General features: G+C 37.3%; 1 protein-coding gene across 5 annotated transcripts in view; it reads right to left on the bottom strand.

Moving 5' to 3' along the window:
* Nucleotides 1-657: 657 nt before the first annotated feature.
* OXR1 (oxidation resistance 1) overlaps nucleotides 658-19,407 on the bottom strand; it is a 275,058-nt gene continuing 256,308 nt past the window's right edge. For 3 of the 5 annotated variants that reach the window (XM_082291244.1, XM_082291243.1, XM_082291246.1), the window contains 6 exons: nucleotides 17,003-17,083; nucleotides 13,533-13,658; nucleotides 11,212-11,364; nucleotides 5,545-5,640; nucleotides 4,904-4,977; nucleotides 658-4,146 (listed from right to left, as the gene is read on the bottom strand). In XM_082291244.1, coding sequence (XP_082147370.1) covers nucleotides 4,011-4,146; nucleotides 4,904-4,977; nucleotides 5,545-5,640; nucleotides 11,212-11,364; nucleotides 13,533-13,658; nucleotides 17,003-17,083 — 666 coding nt within the window. In that variant the 3' untranslated portion in view covers nucleotides 658-4,010. The remainder of the gene's footprint in view (nucleotides 4,147-4,903; nucleotides 4,978-5,544; nucleotides 5,641-11,211; nucleotides 11,365-13,532; nucleotides 13,659-17,002; nucleotides 17,084-19,407) is intronic. The other 2 variants (XM_082291245.1, XM_082291247.1) reach the window with 1 other exon arrangement.

Raw genomic sequence — 19,407 nt, 5'->3', positions numbered from 1 at the left:
GTGACGGATGGAGACGGGTGGTGACGAGAGATCTCTGTAGTCCGGGGGGTCTTGGAACATGCGGTTTATTGCAAAGGGCGTGGGTACAGGGGCACTGCTTAGAGCTGCAGCTGGCAGCTCTGAGCAGGCCCAAGAGAGCAAGAGAGTAAGCGGGTAAGCAAAGAGAGAATAGTAAGAGTCTACAGTAAGAGTGTATAGTAAGAGTGTAGTAAGAGAGAGAGCATGAATGTAGTAAAAAGAAGTGTCTGAAGTCCTGGTTACAATACAATAAATCATCTTCTGTACTGAATATTCTAATTGTCACTAACCAATCTAATACAAGATACAAATCCTATAGCATTTACATACAGCCTATAAGAGTTCTTATATTACCATAGAGTGTTACATCTTAACTCCTAAAAACTACTCTTTGGACCCCTTCTGCTGAGCTAGTAGGGTCTGCTCTGACCCTTGGACCTGCCTGCAAGCAGAGGGTATTGTTCAATCAAGAGGGGATTACCTTCAGTCAGCCATACCATTGTTTTCCAGTTGTTCAGTAACTAAGACTTGGTATCTCAAAGGTGGCTTTCATTTCGATGTCGCTTATAGTTTTCATATTCCCAAAATCTTTTGTCAGGCAATCATATTTATAAGGTTTTCCTGTTTCATCTTTCCCAACAGAAAACAAACTACAATTACAAAGCTTGTCAGGTAAGCAGGACAGCAGAAAGCAGAGCTGGCACTGGCACTTCTGCAGTGAGATAGCCAGCAGGACCACTTTGGTTTGCACATACTACACCAAGTGTACACCATTTCCTTGGCTGGACAATTCCTCTCTCTGCTCCAGAACCACAGTGTAGCTCTGTATCATTGCAGTAGCATGTACTCTTAAGTGGAGAAAGAGGAGAGGTTTGTTCCCTTAACTGAGCTCCAAACTGCAGAGACAACAGTAAAACACCCTGACGACATCTGTTCTTTTATGAAGGGAGAATATAAAAGTGAGATTTAAGATTCAAATACTGAAGAATACAACATTATTATTTTTTTATTTGAAGTTGAAGGACTAGTCAGTGTTTTTACTCATCTTCCAAGAGCAAGTTCTATGCAGACATTCTAATTCCTGTACAAAAAAATAACTCCAGTGCAATATAAACAGGTGAGCAGGAAGATGTAAGCACAAGCCATATGTCATAAATTATGACCTTTTTGCAGGTTACACAAAAGCAGTAACTCACAGATAGGATTTAGAGCCAAAAGATGATACTTTAAGAACCCCGTGTTTGGATCCCAGGTACCCAAACAAAACATCGAGTTACTCAGTGAATCCATCCAAGTACTGTATGCTCCAGATAATGGGTCTCATAAGCCTTCAGCATACAGCAAACCCCAACTCTTTGCAATCACCTTGCCAGGGGAGATGGAAAGGAATTCTACTGCAGAAAAGGCATAATGAATTGAAGGCAGGAGGGACAGTAAGACAGTGCCTTTGATCTCATCTATACAATTTTTTATGTGTGGCACACAAATTAACTAAACATCTGGTGATAAAATTCATGCTCTTTCATAAGTAGACATGCACTGCTCTCTATAGATCCCTTACACAGCCAGTTGCTTCACTAAGTGTTGCCACAGTCACTTATGCTTTAAATCAAATGTCCTGCTACTCCTTAACTAATATTTTACAAGCATGACTGCTACTGCACTGCTTACTAAATGCTATCCTTGATTTCCACTTTTTTGCTTCCTATTTGCTTTTCCAAGACTGCTCCAATACTTGGAAACATTCAGCTACTGAAGATTTTTGTGGGCTTTCATTTAATTCTGCAAAGTATAATTCTTTATAAAATTTTTCACACCAGCCTGTAAGAATCTAAAATATGCTTAATTTGCAATATGAGCTTAGGATAGAGACTGTGCAGTTGAATTAATGGTTTTGTCAGCAAGACTGAGACTTTTGTTTTCCCCTCTCCCTCTTCAACAAGGTTAAGACAATGTATTTCCTTCCCATTGCTTCTCACTGGGCTTTAAAAAGCCCCAAAAATGCCAAGGAAGATGAGAAAATGCATCCTATGTGTTCAGTTATTACATGAACAGCAGAAAACAGCATTTGTGCTTCTACATAAACTCCACCTTCTAAATAAACTCCAACTCAAGTTTATTTTTACATATATTTAGATTTATTTGCTATACATCACTGTGAGCTTATAGTACTTAAAATCCATTACAGGATTTTTTTTTGTTGTAATAATCAGTTGTAACTCCACAAAGACAATAATACTGCTGTGGAAGACCAAAGGGGAGAAAAGCCATTTCAATTTATTTACAGGTCCTTATTTTGTAAACATTTACTCTACACACTGTACTAAGTTCTAATAAGGATAAAGAGATATACATAGAGACAGGAAACAAAGCCCCTGTTTTTCTATTCATATTGAGCATTAGCATATTATAGATGAAACGTCTGCCCTTTCTCATTACCATAGCAGTAAGCTGTCTTCAAATAAGTTTTTTTTTTTAACTTTCCAGAAATGTAAATATTTTGAAATAATATACAACTACATCTATGTAAGCCAACCCATTTGGCTTTTATTCCATTTCTAGAATAATTTAAAGTGCTATAAGCAACCCGTCAATCAACACTTTTCTATAATAACAAAACTACTTTAAACATTAATTTACAAGATAATATACAATGTTTGTCTGAAATAGCTGAAATTTCAGCACAAAGTCAGTCACTGTCACACTTAACAGCAATTTTTTTGTTCTTTTTTGTTTTGTTTTGTTTTTGCAGAACATAGAATAAAAGCTTTGAAACAAACAGGTTTTTTGAGCTGTTATTGCCACAATGGCTTATCAATTTTTCTACAAAAGTGGACAAGAGCTACTGGAACTGTATTCTAGCCTGTCATTTATTTTTTGAGGTCACATGACAGTAAGTTTGCATATTCCACGAGTCTACTGAATTACAATATTGTCTACTTATGATACATGATGTCATTTTAATCAGAGCTGGTGCTAATTGTAAATTTACAACATAGACCCACTCAAAAACATCACAAGTATTTTTTTCTTTGGACAGGAATAAGCTATATTCTTGGAGCTGATGTGCTACACGGCTACAACAGTATAACAGTATATATCTGACACTTTATGTTGAAGAAAGATGCATCTGTTTCTGTACTTTTAATGCCCTACTATAGCTACAATTTTTTCACTGAGTTTTGCTTGCTTTAGCCTTTTAATTTTTTGGAACTACCATATTCTTACATTCTCTTGTTATTTTGTAAGTCTTTGCCACATAGCTCAATATTGTCAGTATTTGTCCCAAACCTGCAGATCATTAACAGCATGCGCAAAACACTCTTTAAATACAATCAGCATGCAGCTACAACACATATTAACTGACTTTTTTCTACACATGAACAATAAACAAGACGAGTGGCACTGTTGACTTTGGATATCTTCTAACTTCACCACGTGTGTACCGGGATGTGTTAAGAAGGAATGCTCAGCTTCTCATCCATTTGTGGCACCACTTGAATAACCCATCATTGGTCTGGACCAATCTCTGCAGTGCTGCTGCCAAATACCCACACGCAGCTTTCTTAGAGGTTCACAGAGGGCAACTTCATTCATAGACATAATCTGAATACAAAAATAATAAGCTATATTCAATGAAGCAGCCCCCTAGCAGGATTGCAGGAAAGGTGTGTGTGGGACACCTGGGAGGCAACTGTAATATGGGTAAGAAAATTTTGCAGGCCACAAGGCTCAAAGTAACTAACATTAATTTTTAGTCCACAAGGTCAGTATTTTGTAAAAGAGTCTATAGCTTAGAAAAAGTATGGCAGTATATTACAGGTACGATAGCATGAAAAAACATCTATTTAAAAATAATAACTAATGGCCACATGGAAAAATTAGGAAAAAAAAGCAGATAAGTAAAATACATTATATTGCTCCTAGGGATTTTTAAGCTGCACTGATTCATGTCAGGTTTGGGACAATAACCTGTAGAAATAGTTAAATACTTATTCAAAAGCCCATATTTCTATGTCTTGAATAGTGAAGTCTTCTCGCTTAGACAGTGTGTGATTCCCAAATGTTTTACATGAATGACTTCTTCCATGGTAGAGATCACCATCAAGCCAAAGAGCAAACTCTCCTCTGCAAGACAGACAATATATTAAAGCAAAAGACCGAGGGAGTAAGCATTGAATTTATAAATGTATTTTTCTTTCAAAATTCAGAAATAAGAAGGAATTAAAGAATAAGTTTTTAACACAAGTACCTCATTGCTGTTGATAAATTTATGCTACAAAGATTTAATTTTTCTTTTACTATTTATTATTAATTTGGAAATATCCCTTTTGCAGATATTCTGAAATAAAAAGCTAACTAGAACTCCTTGGTTTTCAGCCTCTTCCATTTTTATTAAAAAGATGGCATAATAGCACTTTTGTATCTAAAAAGAATGCTGGTAACAAATAAGGAAAACATTCCAGAAGCTTATGCACCTGCATGGGGAGGGAAACAACAGGACAAGACAATGTATGATTTCTGGAGACCTTGGCATGTTTTGGGATAGCTCAGTTTCAATTCAGGCCTCTTCTAGTTACACAATTCTCACATTTACATCCTTCCACAATTGTAATATCTATCTCCTCTGAATACAGAAAGACACACATGGAAGTCAACCATGGATGGTATTATAACCATGCAGGGCTGAAACTTTATGCCACGCTATGCTGAAGACAAACTTCCTGTCTAAGTTTTGTCAACATCAGAAGCTAAGCACCTGACATACTAAAGTTTCTTGTCTGGTAACTGTTGAGTCCTGAGCTACCAAACTGAAGTCAATGCAAATTTTCCTTTTCAAAGGTGTCCAGACAAACACTTTTAACAGACTCTAATTGTAACTTACCCTCCTCCACCAAAAGCAAGAGAGTCCATGTCTCCTTTAATGAAGAACATATTGTCTCCTGTCCATTTAAAAACCTAGGGAAAAAAAAAACAAAACAGACTAGCAAGTAAAAATATCTGAACTTTTAGTTTGGGCAGAAGGAAAACCAAACATCAGTAAAGACAGACTATGGGTGGCTAGAGGCCAGTTTAATGAAGTTAACAAGTTGACACAGAAAATTCAGGAAACAGATACTTGCAGAAAAAATTCTCTGAGGTTTTAAACTAATTCAAATAAGACCATTCCAAACCAGGTCATCTTTGAGCACCAAAATTCCTACACAATGAAAAATACCATGAAAATATGCCCCTAAAAAGGATGTAGTTTGTGAATTTTCTGACAGACGTGTGGAAGAATTTAAACAGTAGAAAAATCTTCAGTATTAACTAAAGAGTTGGGTTAAGTGTATTCTTCAGCATGCAAACACTACTGATTTAGTGTGCACTTAAGGATTCCATGAAAAAACTAGTATGATGACTTTTTTTGGCCAACTTGTAGTATTTTTCAGATTAACTATTAGATTTATTAAGTATTTTAATATAATGCACTTGGGGAGGGTGGCAGGAAAAGAAGCAAAAGCATACAAAGTCATTACTACTTACCTCAAAATCTGGAGAAAAAGTGAACATAAAGGTCTCCCCAGTGCCATAAAAGCCATCACTCACTTTAAATGGTTCAGATGCTAATGCACCAAAAACCTGTAGCAAAAATGTAGCAGAGCAAGGAAAACTTCAGAAAAACTACATGGCATCCAAGAATCTCTAATGATAGTAACTGATAAACAAACCAGGTTGTGAATATTGTCAGATTTGAAATTCACTCTGCAAATTTCACTGTACCACTGCTTACACTGTATCACAGTTCTGAGTGCACTGAGATACAGTATCATGCTTTGTTGCACAATAGAAAGTAGGAGCACTCTTCCTCAATAAAATATGAACACAGCAAGAAAAAATAATCCAATGGATAAAAACTAAACTCATAAAACTCTCAAAAACAATGCATACATATTTAAAATTTCAGATCAAAAGTTCCTTATTACATAGCTCCTTTTTCACTTCACTAGACTATTTTCAGTGAGTTCCTAGCTGTAACTGAGTTAATTTCCATGTAATTTTATTAATTCCAAATAAAAGGTAAGCACTGCTTACCCTGTCTTACAACAGATACAGATTTTAACAGAAGGACAGGATGCCATCCAGAGGGACCTGGAAAAACTTGAGAACTTGGCCCGTGTGAACCTCATGAAGCTCAGCAAGTCCAAGTGCAAGGTCCTGTACCTGGGTGAGGACAATCTCCAACTTAAGCACAGGCTTGGAGGTGAACTCACTGAGAGCAGCCCTGAAGAGAAAATCTTTGGGACTCTTGTGGATGAAAAGCTGGACATGAGCCAGTGTGTGCTCACATTTTGTTGAGTTCAAGCATTAATCTCTTGAAATAAACTCTTAATTTTTAAAAACTATGCACAACAGCAAACAATTCATTTGATGCAGGTAGTACTGTACATTTGAGGAGACACTGCTTAGACTCCATTGGTGTAGAGCAGACAAAAGATAGGACTTACATACCAAACTTTCTTTAGTCACAGTACTTACAGAAACTTCCTCATATTACCACTGCTTTACTTCTTTACATTACCTTTTTTAAGAACAAAATGTCACTATGCTGACAAGCTACTTTACCCACGTAAAATGGTTCCTTTACTTCAGTGAAAAGGATTACCTTTGAACATATATGTGGCCAATGCTTACAATCTAAAAATCTGCTTCTCTGGAACAAAGAGCAAATTCAGTCTAAAGACTTGAAGATCCATGAACTGAGGTGCAAGTTTCTGTACCCTTGTTTTAATGCAAGTTCACAGGAAAACTAGCCCAAACTTTTTTTTTGCAGGGATATTTATTTCATTCAACATCTAAAATCCAACACTAGGAAGATATTTCACTATTATCCCACTGTCTCAATGTCAAGAACAGGTTTAAGAGAGAAAGAAACTACTATATTTTTTTTTGCTTTTGGGGAAATCAGACCAAAATAAATGAATTGTTTGTTTTCCTGTTTCTAGAAGGCACCTATTTTTTCCCCCCCCATATATATATTTTTTTTTTAATTCAAGGTAGGCTTGATATGAGTCCCTAATGTTATCATTACCTAGTTTTTTACACTTTTCATTTTCTAGCCCATTACTAGGTAGATGGACTCATGGGAATTTGTACTTCAAGACAGTATTTAATTTTTAGCTGATCTTTACTACCTGTAGTTCCACTACATGTAACTGTTAAGGTTAAAATTTAAAGATGAGTCAGAAAGAACTTATAATTGCCGTAGTCATGTATGCCTTTTCCATACTTTACTGTCTTTGCACATGTAAACTCTAAAAAGCAGCATAGATGAGACACTTCTTCCTTTTTGTTATTTCAAACATCTGGGTCAGTAGACTAGACTTCAGAAAACTGGGTGACAACTTTTCTCTGTCAAACATTTTGTAACTTTAGACTGTACTTAGTATATACAGATAACTGAACTTACATAGAGCACCTTTTAACATAAAAATCCATACTGAATTCAAATGAAGTTTCATCAATGAATATAACAAAATGGGCTGCTGAAATACATAATATTCCATGCTTAAATAACTACATGCACCCTTCCAATTATTTCTTAGTCCTCAAACTATCTGAGTCTCTGTATCCTAACTTCTTTTAAAGGCTCAAGTCATTCTTTGAGCAGGTCTGGTAACTGCACTACATTCAGGTACCTATGACATGTCTTACTTCAGATACCCTTAGGGCTGACACTACACCTAGTAAGCAAATATAAGTAAAAAAAGATAAAAGTAAATATAAGATTTCATTAACAACAGACATTCCTTGAGAGAAATTAACCTTCAGTTAAAGTAACAAACAGAATTGTGTCAAACAAACTATCTCAGTTCAGCCTCTACACAGGTGTAAACTTTTCACATAACACTTATTCCAGTGTTTGTCTTGGATCATCTCAGGGGTGTTATCTATATAACCAGTAAAACACAAAACTAGTGCATTTTAACCAGGCAGAAAACCATACACACTTTACTCAAGAGACTCTGAAGCTTTATTTGTAATTATAGATAAATGAAGCTATAAAGAACCTCAGACAGTCTCTCATATAATTCCCTACTCAATGGAGGACTGATTCAAAAGCCATTAGGTTGACTCAGTTTTGTCCAGTTCAGCTTTGAGTACCCTCAGGAATCAGGATTTGACAATCTCTCTATGTTCTATATGCTTCAAGTTGAGTCTTGAAAGATCACATTTTTGCTATAAGCAACAATAAAAGAATAAGGCTTTACAGAAAAAGCACAGTTCGCTTCCCAATAGTTATTTTAGTCCTTGAGAAGCAATGTCCACAGGACTTCTCCATGAGATCTGATTTTTGTGGCTAGTTGTTAGGATGGGTAACTAAAATTCCCATGTCCTAGGTTCCATGTCTCACACTTCTGCAGTTCATAAAATACAGTCTGAAGAATGACTTATAATAAAACTAGACAGTCCTTGATGTGGTTAACGGCATTAATTCCACTTCTAGACCACCACTTATTTAGTGACTCATGTTGAGGAATCAGGTACCAATTTCTTTTTAAATGGCTGTCAGTGTTCACTAATAGAAGCATATACCAGTACATAGACAGACAATCCGTAATAACTGCAATGACGTAACTATAGATTCCATGGACACCTTTATTAAAGAATCTCCCAGAACTGACTGGAGAAGGCAATTTAGGTGGCTTTAGATTCCAAATTCCAACTAGGCATTGCTCAGCTTTTACACAATTAATGTTTGTGAAAGTTCAGTGGTTTTGCTGGTTGTTTGTTTTGGGGTTTTTTTGGGGTTTTTTTTTTTTTGAACAGCTATTTAAATAAAATTGTTAAATGATCTGAAAAAGAAAGCAAGGCTGGAAAAGGTTTTTGAATGACAATTCAGTAGGGTGAGGCTTATCAGCCTTTAATGAAACATTATGAAAAGTTACAAGGTACACTTGCTCCTTACTCAACCTATTATCAACATAATAAAAAAGCAGTCTCCATAAACATGGACAACAAAGAATAGTCTCTCAGGGGAAGCAGCCCAGGAAATAAATTCATTCTGGTTTAAAAGAAAAGTGCCTCAACCAAGGATACGACAATTCCAGTATCATAAACACCAAAGATACAAAGTGGGCAGAACAATGAACGCCAAAGAGGACTGAGCAGGTATGCTCAGCAAATGTCAAGAAACTATCTGGTCATAATTCCATCATTTTTCAAAAAGGCTGAATCTCATTTAGGATCTTCTCTGAACTAGAATCTTTGAAAACAGGCAGTGATTTTGGAGCATAAGATAGGAATAAACATCTGGTCTCTTAAAACCCACTTTTTAAGTGCACATATAACATTTATCTTAGCATACTGCTACTGAACTATTCCTGGAAACATTCTCCTATAAAGTACTCAGAGCCTTTTTCAGTCATGGAAAGCAATTTTAAAGGACTATCTGCCAGGAAGATACAAGACATTAAAAATAAATTAACCTCTTTCAAAAAAATAATAGCTTCATAAATAAAATTAATTACCCTGACTAATTACCAAAGAGCATAGTCGGTTACCACTGTCCTATTTTTCATGATTCTAGATGCTTGCATGAAGAGGAGAAAGACTGTGCTAAATTTCCATATGTTTTGAACAGAAAGATAAGGCAAATTAATTTTCTGCTGTCAAACACAGACATTTTTCATTAATAACATGAAACACAACTACTGAAAACACCACTCTCACTACACTGGTGAAGGACTGAGCATGTAAAACTTGTCTGAACCACTCCTTCCACATATGCTGCTCACTAAATAGACATGGATTTCCCCCATTCCTGTGTGGAAACTAGGTAAGACTTGGCATATACAGTAAAGTATCAGTTCAGTGACTACTTCACCCAAAAGTTCAAGGCACACTTTCATACATATTCCTAGGTATGAGGCTGTAAGATGAGATTCACCAAGGTTTGTTTCACAAAAAAAAAAATTATCACATACCTATGAACTCCATGTTTTGACTGGGCAGCCATGACACTTTTTGAACGTTCCAGCCAAGATGCTCATACACAGGAGGTACTATGAATGCTTTCAGCAACAGACAATACTACATAGTGGTGGAAAGATAGCCCTATCAGGAAAAGGACATTTTTTTTCTGGGACGGATAATCAGGTACGAGGAAGCAGGTCTATCTTACTAATTATCTTGAGAAGCTAATAAGGGAATTGGAGAAATCACCAAAGTACATTTAAGAGATTGATGAGTCTGTTGAGACATCTCAAGTCTATTCAATATTTTTTGTCTTCAAGATTAAAAGGTAAATGAAGAAAAATCTTTTTAAAGAACTTCTGGGAAAGAATGCACTGCTAGCAGAGAATTAGAAGGGATTTTTCTTTTTAAGGTATCCCTGGGGCAGAAGACAATGAAAAAATCAAGTTGTGACTTGAATAAGAAAACACACCCTTCATTTCTGTTTTCAGACCCCCTGAATTATATGAGATCATGCTTCCTGAAAATAAAAATTGTGGTTACCAAACTGGGATGGGCAAGTGAAGTGAATGCTACAGATTTTGCAGTGGTTCTGTCAATTCTTCATGGCAGCCATAACACGCTTCCACAAGCAAATACAGAAATTTCAGAAAAAGAATCAAGAAGTCTCATACTGCCTGCAATGTTCACCTGTTACAGGATTACGTAAGAGAGGATGTTTGCTATTCAAATAGTGAGATGTGAGCCACTTCCTGAAATTCATAACCCTGTCAGAGGAAAACAGAGCACAACTACACAGTCTCAAAGAACAAAAATTAATGCAACAAAGGTACTACAGCTCTTGAAAGATGTTGGCTGCAGCCACAGAATATACCAAGAAGTACTAGACACAGCTAGCAATGACATTCTAACTCCACAAGATCTTCCAGCATCAGAAAGTTCTACAGACTGTATTTCTTGTGCCTTAAGTTCATTTAAAAAAATTAAAATTAAATTGATTAATTGGTTATTACAAGATTCTTGCATTACAACAGCTAACTTACATCATTAAAGTATTTTCTAGATATGTAGTATGTTGGAGGATTGCTCAACAGTGAAACACATTTCTAAGAAGAAAACTTGCTTGATACATACAATTTTATCTCCCATGATGGACTGAAGCACCTTTATATTCCTTTATACTCCCCAAACATTTTTCTTGATAGGTCCCCTACTTCCACACAAACATTTTCCTACCTGTCCATCACTGTCTTTGATAACCAACAGCACAGGTGTGTCTAATCCCATCATTGTCCGATACAAGGTCTTCAAGCTCATGCCATGCTTTGCAGTACTGTAGACAAGAGTCCATGGATAGCCAATAGTCCGTGGTGGAAGAGACTTTGTGAGCTATTAACAAGAAAATGACGACCCTTTATTTAATACATGCTTTATATTTAAGAATGTATAACATGTAAATGAAAGCAGATTATGTTCTGCTCAATCACTTTTAAGTGGGCTTAAAACCTAAGAATTAAACCTGAAGTTTCACATGTGTATTTTCTACTTTTGGTCACTCAAGCAGGTTTCTCTTCCTACCTCTACTAGTGACCTGCAAAAGAATGATTTATCAACTAAAGAACATGAGTGTGTTAAGGTCTCTAAAAGGTTTATCCATATAATTATTCTTTCATAACAATATTGCATGTCCCACCAATGTCTTAGTATTGAGCAAATAGATCACTCAAGTCAGCAGGCAGCAAACTGAAGGGCAAATGCTGCTTGTTGCTCTGTTTCTGTGCTTTTTAATCCAAAACTTCAATTAACACATTTCTAATGAAATCACTTTGGACTGAACAGCAAGAACTGCAGTGTTTTCACTGATGTTTTCAAGAAAGAATGAAAGTACAGCAAAGACAGACAACTGTCTGTCTGAATACATGGTGTATTCGAAGTTAGGATTTAAAAAAAGCGCAACATTTTAGCTATGAATTGTGCTCTGCATAGACACTTAGACACACACAGGTCTATGGTGCCAGATGGGATCCACCCAAAGAAACAGACGGAGCTGGCAGATATGCTCACTGAGCCACTTCCCACCATTTATCAGTATTCCAGGATAACTGGGGACATCCAAGTTAGCAAATGTGGTGTCCATTTACAAGATGGGCTGTAAGGAGGATCCCAGGAACTACAGGCCTGTCAGTCTGACCTCAGTGCCTGGGAAGGTCATGAAGCATGTCATTGTCATCTTGAGTGCCATCACACAGCACATGCAGGAAAACCAGGGGATCAGGCCCAGCCAGCGTGGGTTCATGAGAGGCAAGTCCTGCTTGGCAAACCTGATTTTCCTCTATGACATGGTGACCTGCTTGGTGGATGAGGGAAAGGCTGTGAATATTGTCCACATGGACATCAGTAAAGCCTTTGACACCACTTCCCACAGCACTCTTTTGGAGAAACTGGCTACTCATGGCTTGGACAGGCACACTGCTTGCTGGTTAAGAAACTGGCTGGATGACTGGGTCCAGAGAGTGGTAACAAATGGAGTTAAATCCACTTAGTGGCCAGTCACTTGTGGTGCTCCCCAGGGCTCACTACTGAGGCTGGTCCTGTTTAATGTCTTTATCAATGATCTGGACAAGGAGATTGAGTGCATCCTCAGTCTGTTACAGATTACAACAAGCTGGGCAGAAGTGCCAACCTGCTGGAGTGTAGGAAAGCTCTGCAGAGGGATCTGGACAGGCTGGATTGATGTACCATGGCCAGCAGTGTGAGGTTCAATAAGGGAAAGTGCCAGGTCTTGCACTTGTGTCACAAAAAACCCTGCAGCACTACAGGCTGGGAGAAGAGTGGCCAGAAAGCAACCCAGAGGAAAAGGATCCAAGGGTGCTGCTTGAGATGGCTGTGCATGAGACAGAGTGTGCCCAGGTGGCCAAGAATGGCATCCTGACTTGTCCTCCTGGACTGAGCACTGTTGAGGCCACACCTTGAGTATTGTGTACTGTTCTGGGGCCCTCACTAAAAGAAAAACATTGAGATGCTGGAGTATATCCAAAAAAGGGCAGTGAAGCTGGTGAAAGGTCTGGAGAGGAATGAGGGAGCTGGGGCTGTTTACTCTGGAGAAAAGGAGGCTCAGAGGGACCACATCACTCTCTACAACCACCAGAAAGCAGGTTGTAGCAGTCAGTCTTTTCTCCCAAAACAGGACAAGAGAAAACATCCTCAAGTTGAGCAACTGGAGTTCAGGACTGGATCTTAGGAAAAATTTTTTCAGTGAAAGGGTTGTCAAGCATTGGAACAGGGTAGCCAGGGAAGTGGTTGAGTTACCTGTGTTGAAGTATTTGAAGGATGCATAAGACATGGGTGACATTTTGGGAAAGGGTTTAATGGCAGACTTGGCAGTGATGAGGTAACAGTTGGACTCAGTGGTCTTAGACAACTTTTCTAATTATACACAGTTTATTTTCTTCTATTTAATATCACCCAAGGTCTTCTAACTGGTGTGTTTTACACTATAGTCACAGCATTTGTGACACATTAATGTACAAGAATAAAAAATGACATTAATTTCATACCTTTTCAATTTGTTCAGGCTGTAGTAATTCACTTGGATCACTAAGATTTGGCCGAAATGCTTCAGGCTCCAGGTCTGTTTTGATATTTGTTGCCTGTTTTGAATTGATATCTTCTCTTGTTGTTATCTACAAAAAGAATAGCAAGAAAATAAGTATTTGCCATCCTATTGACAGAAAAGGTAAACTTCACAGGTTTAAAATCATGCAGTTATCGATTACACAAGTCCTTCGAAAGTTTAGAAATCCAACAGATTTGATCTGACCGAGATTTCCACCGTTTCCAATAGCAAGCTGGTACACAACTATGTAACAATAATTTACATAGACACCTACACAGAAGAAAGCTACAGCTTTATGCTAAAACAACAAACAGTTCTCATACACAGCTGAAGGGCTTCAAATGCCTTTCAGAAGATACTTTAAAAAGTTCTTGCATTTTAATACTGACATAGCATTCTAAGTGTAATTAAAAAAAAAAAAACAGGAAGAAAAGGAATTAAAACTTCAACATTGACATTTCTCAGTAGTTTCTGAATCAATAGTCTTTTAGAATACTTAAGAAATTTTTCAGATATGCAGTAGACATCTGGGAAGACTGCTGTCATATATTTTGAGCAAACCATCTGACTGGAGCCTTAGGAGTAGTACTGCTCCATAAGCTGATCTGCTGGAGTACTTATGGGAATCAAAGAAGAAAGAATCGAGAGGGTGGGGAGTGGAAAGCAGCAATAATACTTCAGTTGCATAGAGAGCACTGAGGTCTGGCAAAGATGCACTATTCAGAAGGGTCCTGCAGTAGTTTAAAATACTTGACTTACATATCCACCCTGCTGAGTGTAGATGGCAAACGCCACAAAATCCCTCATCAGATGTAGCTCACAACAGCTTCTTACCCCAATCAACATTCACTGGCACTTTCAAGTTAAAGTGCCATGTCTTGATAACAAGAATAGCTGCGATCCAAACAGATTTCCATCTATAAATCCAGCTGCAGGGATATTTAAAACTTGCTAGGGGATAGTGAAATCTGACAAAGGAGTAGGACAAAGTGAGGAAGTTAAGTAAGATAAGCCACTGCAGCAAGACTTATTAAAACGTTGAGAGATTTGCTAAAGAAAAAAGAAATCTCAACAAGATTAAGTGCATCTGAATAATTTATCAGCCTAAACCAAGTTTCACTGAAAGCCAGACTGTCCAAATTAAAACCTGAATCCTGAAAATTTCAAGAAAATACCTGCCAAATCCAGTTTGCCACATCCCTCCTACTCTAAACATACAGGACACAACTGCACTATTTCACAATATCACCATGGTAAGCTTTGCCAACCTTTTGTGAACTTGCTTAGTTAATAAAAAAAAAAGCCAAATCAAAGAAAACTCTGAAATACAGATAGAAATATTTAAACAAATACAGCCACCTGAGCCAAAAAGAAGGACACTCCTTTCTTCCCCCTCAAGAACTATGAAAAAAGTTCCTATCACAAACCCTTATTATTTAAAAATAGCCTTATAAAGTCAACATATCAAAGTATATTCATACAGTAACTCAATCACAGTATTCATTCTAAACTCAAGAAAAGGTGTGCTTAAATTGAGTATAAAGCAACAAAAAAGCTCAAGCCTTCCTCTTCTCAATGGAAAGTAACAAGAACTTCCAACATGGACTATGCACTAATTTCCATATCACAACACAAAATATGCAATTATCCATACAGCTTCATGTACAAGATGACCTGCACGCTGCTTTACAGAGTGCTATCTCTAAAATGTTATTTTATAGTCCAAATATTTTCCACCTTAAATGCCTTTCATCCATCATAATACTGCTTCAGCTCCAGAGAAGTTCAGCATTGTTCAACTGTAGAGCAGAAAGCTTCTTCCCTTTGTTATTCTTTAATTCTGATTAAAGACCACTGTGCAAAACATGAATAATTTGGATTCAAGTGGTGTGGGGAACTGAGATTTTTGGTTTAGAGTTTTCATGGATTGGGGTATTTTTTCAGTTGGATTTTTTTCCATTATTATTATTATTTTATTTACTACTATTATTATTTATTACAGTAAAGCAGTTTTCTTCTAGGAAGAATGCTGCTTTGTAGAAGCAGTCAAAGAGCATCTGTTCAAAACAATCTGAGAGAAAGCACTCTAGCTGCAAAATTTGCAGATTTATTTCCCACCAAAGTTGGACAGAGCAGACTGACCTATAGTAAGATTCCAGGGGCTTCCAAGATTGGTAAATGTCACACAGTCTATACCACATTTGAGACCACAACTCAAATGGCCTCAGAGCAGAGAGTTTATAGGCTGTAACCCACCACATCAGATTTTTCTAGTCAGCCTAAACTTTGAGTTTGGGCATACCAGGTGAAAGGTATTTGGAAAGAGCTCCGACACTTCCAGAATATTAATACATAGATTCTCCGTCACCACTTGCCAAAAACAGAATAGTTCTGTTCTCAAGTGGGAACAATTTTTTTTTTTTTTTTTTTTTTTTTTGCAAGATTTCTGACTTTCCTATAACAGGGCAGCTTTTGGGTTCAAGGTTCATGCTCATTATTGATCTATGTAATTGTACTACTTACAAAACATTTTAAAGCAATTAATTACTGATTATTAAACAAATAGAAATAAAAAAGCTATGAAAATGTTTTCTTATGTGTAATTACCTAATAGGTAAAAAAAGCCAAGATCAAAGAAATAAAAAAACCAGAATAAAACATTTTAAATTTTCAGCAGCCAAGTAGTAGAGAAAAACAAAATACTCAATGCTTCTAAGGAAATCTAAGCTATCCTTTCCATCGGTAAGGCATGTATGTGCACAGCAGCTAACAATTTTATAACACTCAAAAACTATGAAACACCTAAAGAGAATGCAAATATCAGTTTCAATCCATATCCAGAGACCTCCAAAAATCCAAACTGCTTTCAAAGTACTGTTTTATGTGTACGTGTATGACCTTTGCCATGTTGAACTGCCTTAGTTACCTGCTTTTATAATGGGAAAAATACTTACCTATTTCACAGAAGTTGTGAAGCTTCATACTTGCCATGTACTGTGAGATTCTTGGTGAAAGATTCCTATATAAAATTAAACACCCATGCAACAAGGTTTTGGATTCTTCACCTGTTTTGCATTCTTTTTAGGGAAGCTTCTAACACAACACACCAGTCTAAAGTAGAAGTTAAAACACAACACTGCAAGTCAAGCAGTACTGAGAACAAATTGTCAAATTCTAACAGAAAATTCCTGTGTGAAAAATGTGGAAGTAGTAATTCCATCATAAAATTACTGATTCCATCATAGAATTGCACAGTTAAACACATCCAAAACAAAGGAATTTTCTGTTGGATCCTTGTAGTGCTGTAGACAAGACAAACCCACTGAGTGCAGGACTTGCCCTGATCCAAGACACTACAAAGAAAGATGTTTTAGTATCTGGAGACGGGGTTTAAACTACTGAAGAGGGCACCTGGAGACGTCTGCAGAGTGTGCGCAGTTCTTCGCTATTTAGAGCATCGATCCTGCGGTGATACTCAGCCACTGACACTACCTGAATATGGAGACAGGAAGACAATAATTCCACTGACAGTTGAAGAAAAGTAAAAAGGTATGAAAGAAAAAACTGGAGGAGAGTAATGAAGGGAAAATGCGCAATGACAACAAACAAACAAGAAGGGCCAAGAGATGTTTGTTTCTGCAAGGACAATGCACATGTAGGTGATTTTAGACATATGAGTAAACACAGCAAGATTACAAAATAAACACTGAGGGCACTAGCAGTCAGATATCTCACTGATCTAGGATGAATACAGAACTGATATAGGAGTGCAAAAAGTTTCCAGTATCAGGATGCTAAATTAAAAGTCAATCTGAGTTGCATGCCTTAATCCAAACTCTTCAGCCCAAGGTCCTCTCAAACATTCTTTACACCCAGATTAATGAATCCTGTGAACCTGGTTTGCTTTCCTAAATGAAGACTAGAAGCAAATCTCAGGCTTCTCAGTAAGCTCTACCTCTTGTGTCTGGCAGCAAAGATACAGTTATAGACAATGTAGCAGGACTACAGTTTAATAACACCCCAATACCACCCGACAATATCTTTACCCTGGACTTTCTATTCCCCTCCAAAGCTTCAGGAGTTGCTCATCTGTCAACACATTCACTTCAAATGGCATCTCCACTTTGGCAGGAGGTGTATGGCCAGAAAGTCTTTAGTCAGAAAGCTCTAGAACATGCTGCTCTGGTGCAACAAGCTGGCTAAAGGACTACAACAGTCATTTTGATGTAACTAGAGCAAATAATGTGATTTTGAGAAAAACTCAAAATCATCATTGATATGAAAGCATCTTAAAACAGCTGGTGGAGAGATCAAATGGATGTCCCATGTAGTAAGAGCATATTAAAAACTTCTAGAGCCTACCACAGTGCAAAGGAAGACAACCACAAGTCCAGCAGCTCCCCATCTACCTGTCCCTACTACAAGGAGTTTGGCCAGATACTCGCCACTGTCCTGAGTACAGAGCCCACAGTCATGCATGACTGGCTCTTGAGCAGCGATGGTTCACTCTACCCCATGCAACTGCAAGGCAAGGAAAAAGGAATACTTGTGACATCCAGCTTTATTACTGAGTAATTCGTAATTACTATCACTCAATTTATTCCATTATTTTTCTACTGTTGCCTTAAAACATATCAAGAATATTGTTGTAAATTGTATTGGCTTGTGCATTCTCAGAGTCAAATAGCTATATGTAAAGCTTTAACAGTATTACACTCAAACATGTAAGCGATAGTGTAGTTTTATCCTTTTATTTGCTATGACACTTCATTGCAAATTTACACTGTTCACACCAGCAACTTTCAAACAATCTCGAAAAGCAGTAATGTGAGGACCCTTTTGCCTTATTGCTTCTTTAAGCTACACCATACTACATGTGAGGCAGTAGTTAACTTAGAATACACCGTAGATGTCTGGTTACTTAAGGAGATTCTTGAGAAAAAGAATCTCAAAATCTCTGACACCATTATAAAATTTTTTCACATGGTGGAAATGTAGACAGTTTTATGGGCAATGACATCTTGCCTTCAACCTCTCAAATACATACTGTCATCATCCTCCATCTGTGAATTGCTTATCAGCTTTTTAACTCAGAGATTGACCTTTTCATATGCCATGGAGTTGTCTTATTTTTCTTCCTTGAGAGAAACATGACTACCTATCCAAGTATGTACAATATAATAGCTTCTTGGCATGCTGAACCTGTTGCACACTGTCACATTCCATTTGTTTTGAGAACAAAAGCCTGCATAAAAACAGACTGTTGGTATGCAATGACAAACATCATAAATAGCATGTCACAGAATGTCAAACCACCCACAGGAAAATTAAAGGAAAAGAGGCCACCCTTTCACACCCAGTGCTTATTTTAAGTATACATTCCATACTAAGCATATAGTCTGTACTAAGTATACAATCCATACTAAGTTCCATGAATAAACCATAAGACACTGTCTCAAGTTTATCCACTCATCACTGAACCAGGCTTGAAGAGAGTAAGATACATCAACCCTTCAAATGCAGCACCGGGGCTTCTATTATAATGCTGTTGGGGTTTGACACTGGCTAGAAGCCAGGCACCCACAAAAAACCCATTCATTCATTCTCATCTGCTATCAGTGAGCAGAGGAGGGGGGAAAGAGAAACAAACCAAAAGTCTAATGAGGTGAGATTAAGGATTAGGAGAAAACCACTTTAAGGCAAAACAGGTTCAAAACTTAAACAGTATAAAGAAAATTTATTACCAACAGAATTAAAAGAGGATAATGAGAACTAAAATACACCTTTAGAACACCTTTCCTCCCCAGTTCCTCTCT

This window comes from Coloeus monedula, assembly GCF_965178545.1.
Source record: "Coloeus monedula genome assembly, chromosome: 1".
In the NCBI taxonomy this organism is placed as follows: domain Eukaryota; kingdom Metazoa; phylum Chordata; class Aves; order Passeriformes; family Corvidae; genus Coloeus; species Coloeus monedula.
This window is presented reverse-complemented; position numbering and strand designations above follow the sequence as displayed.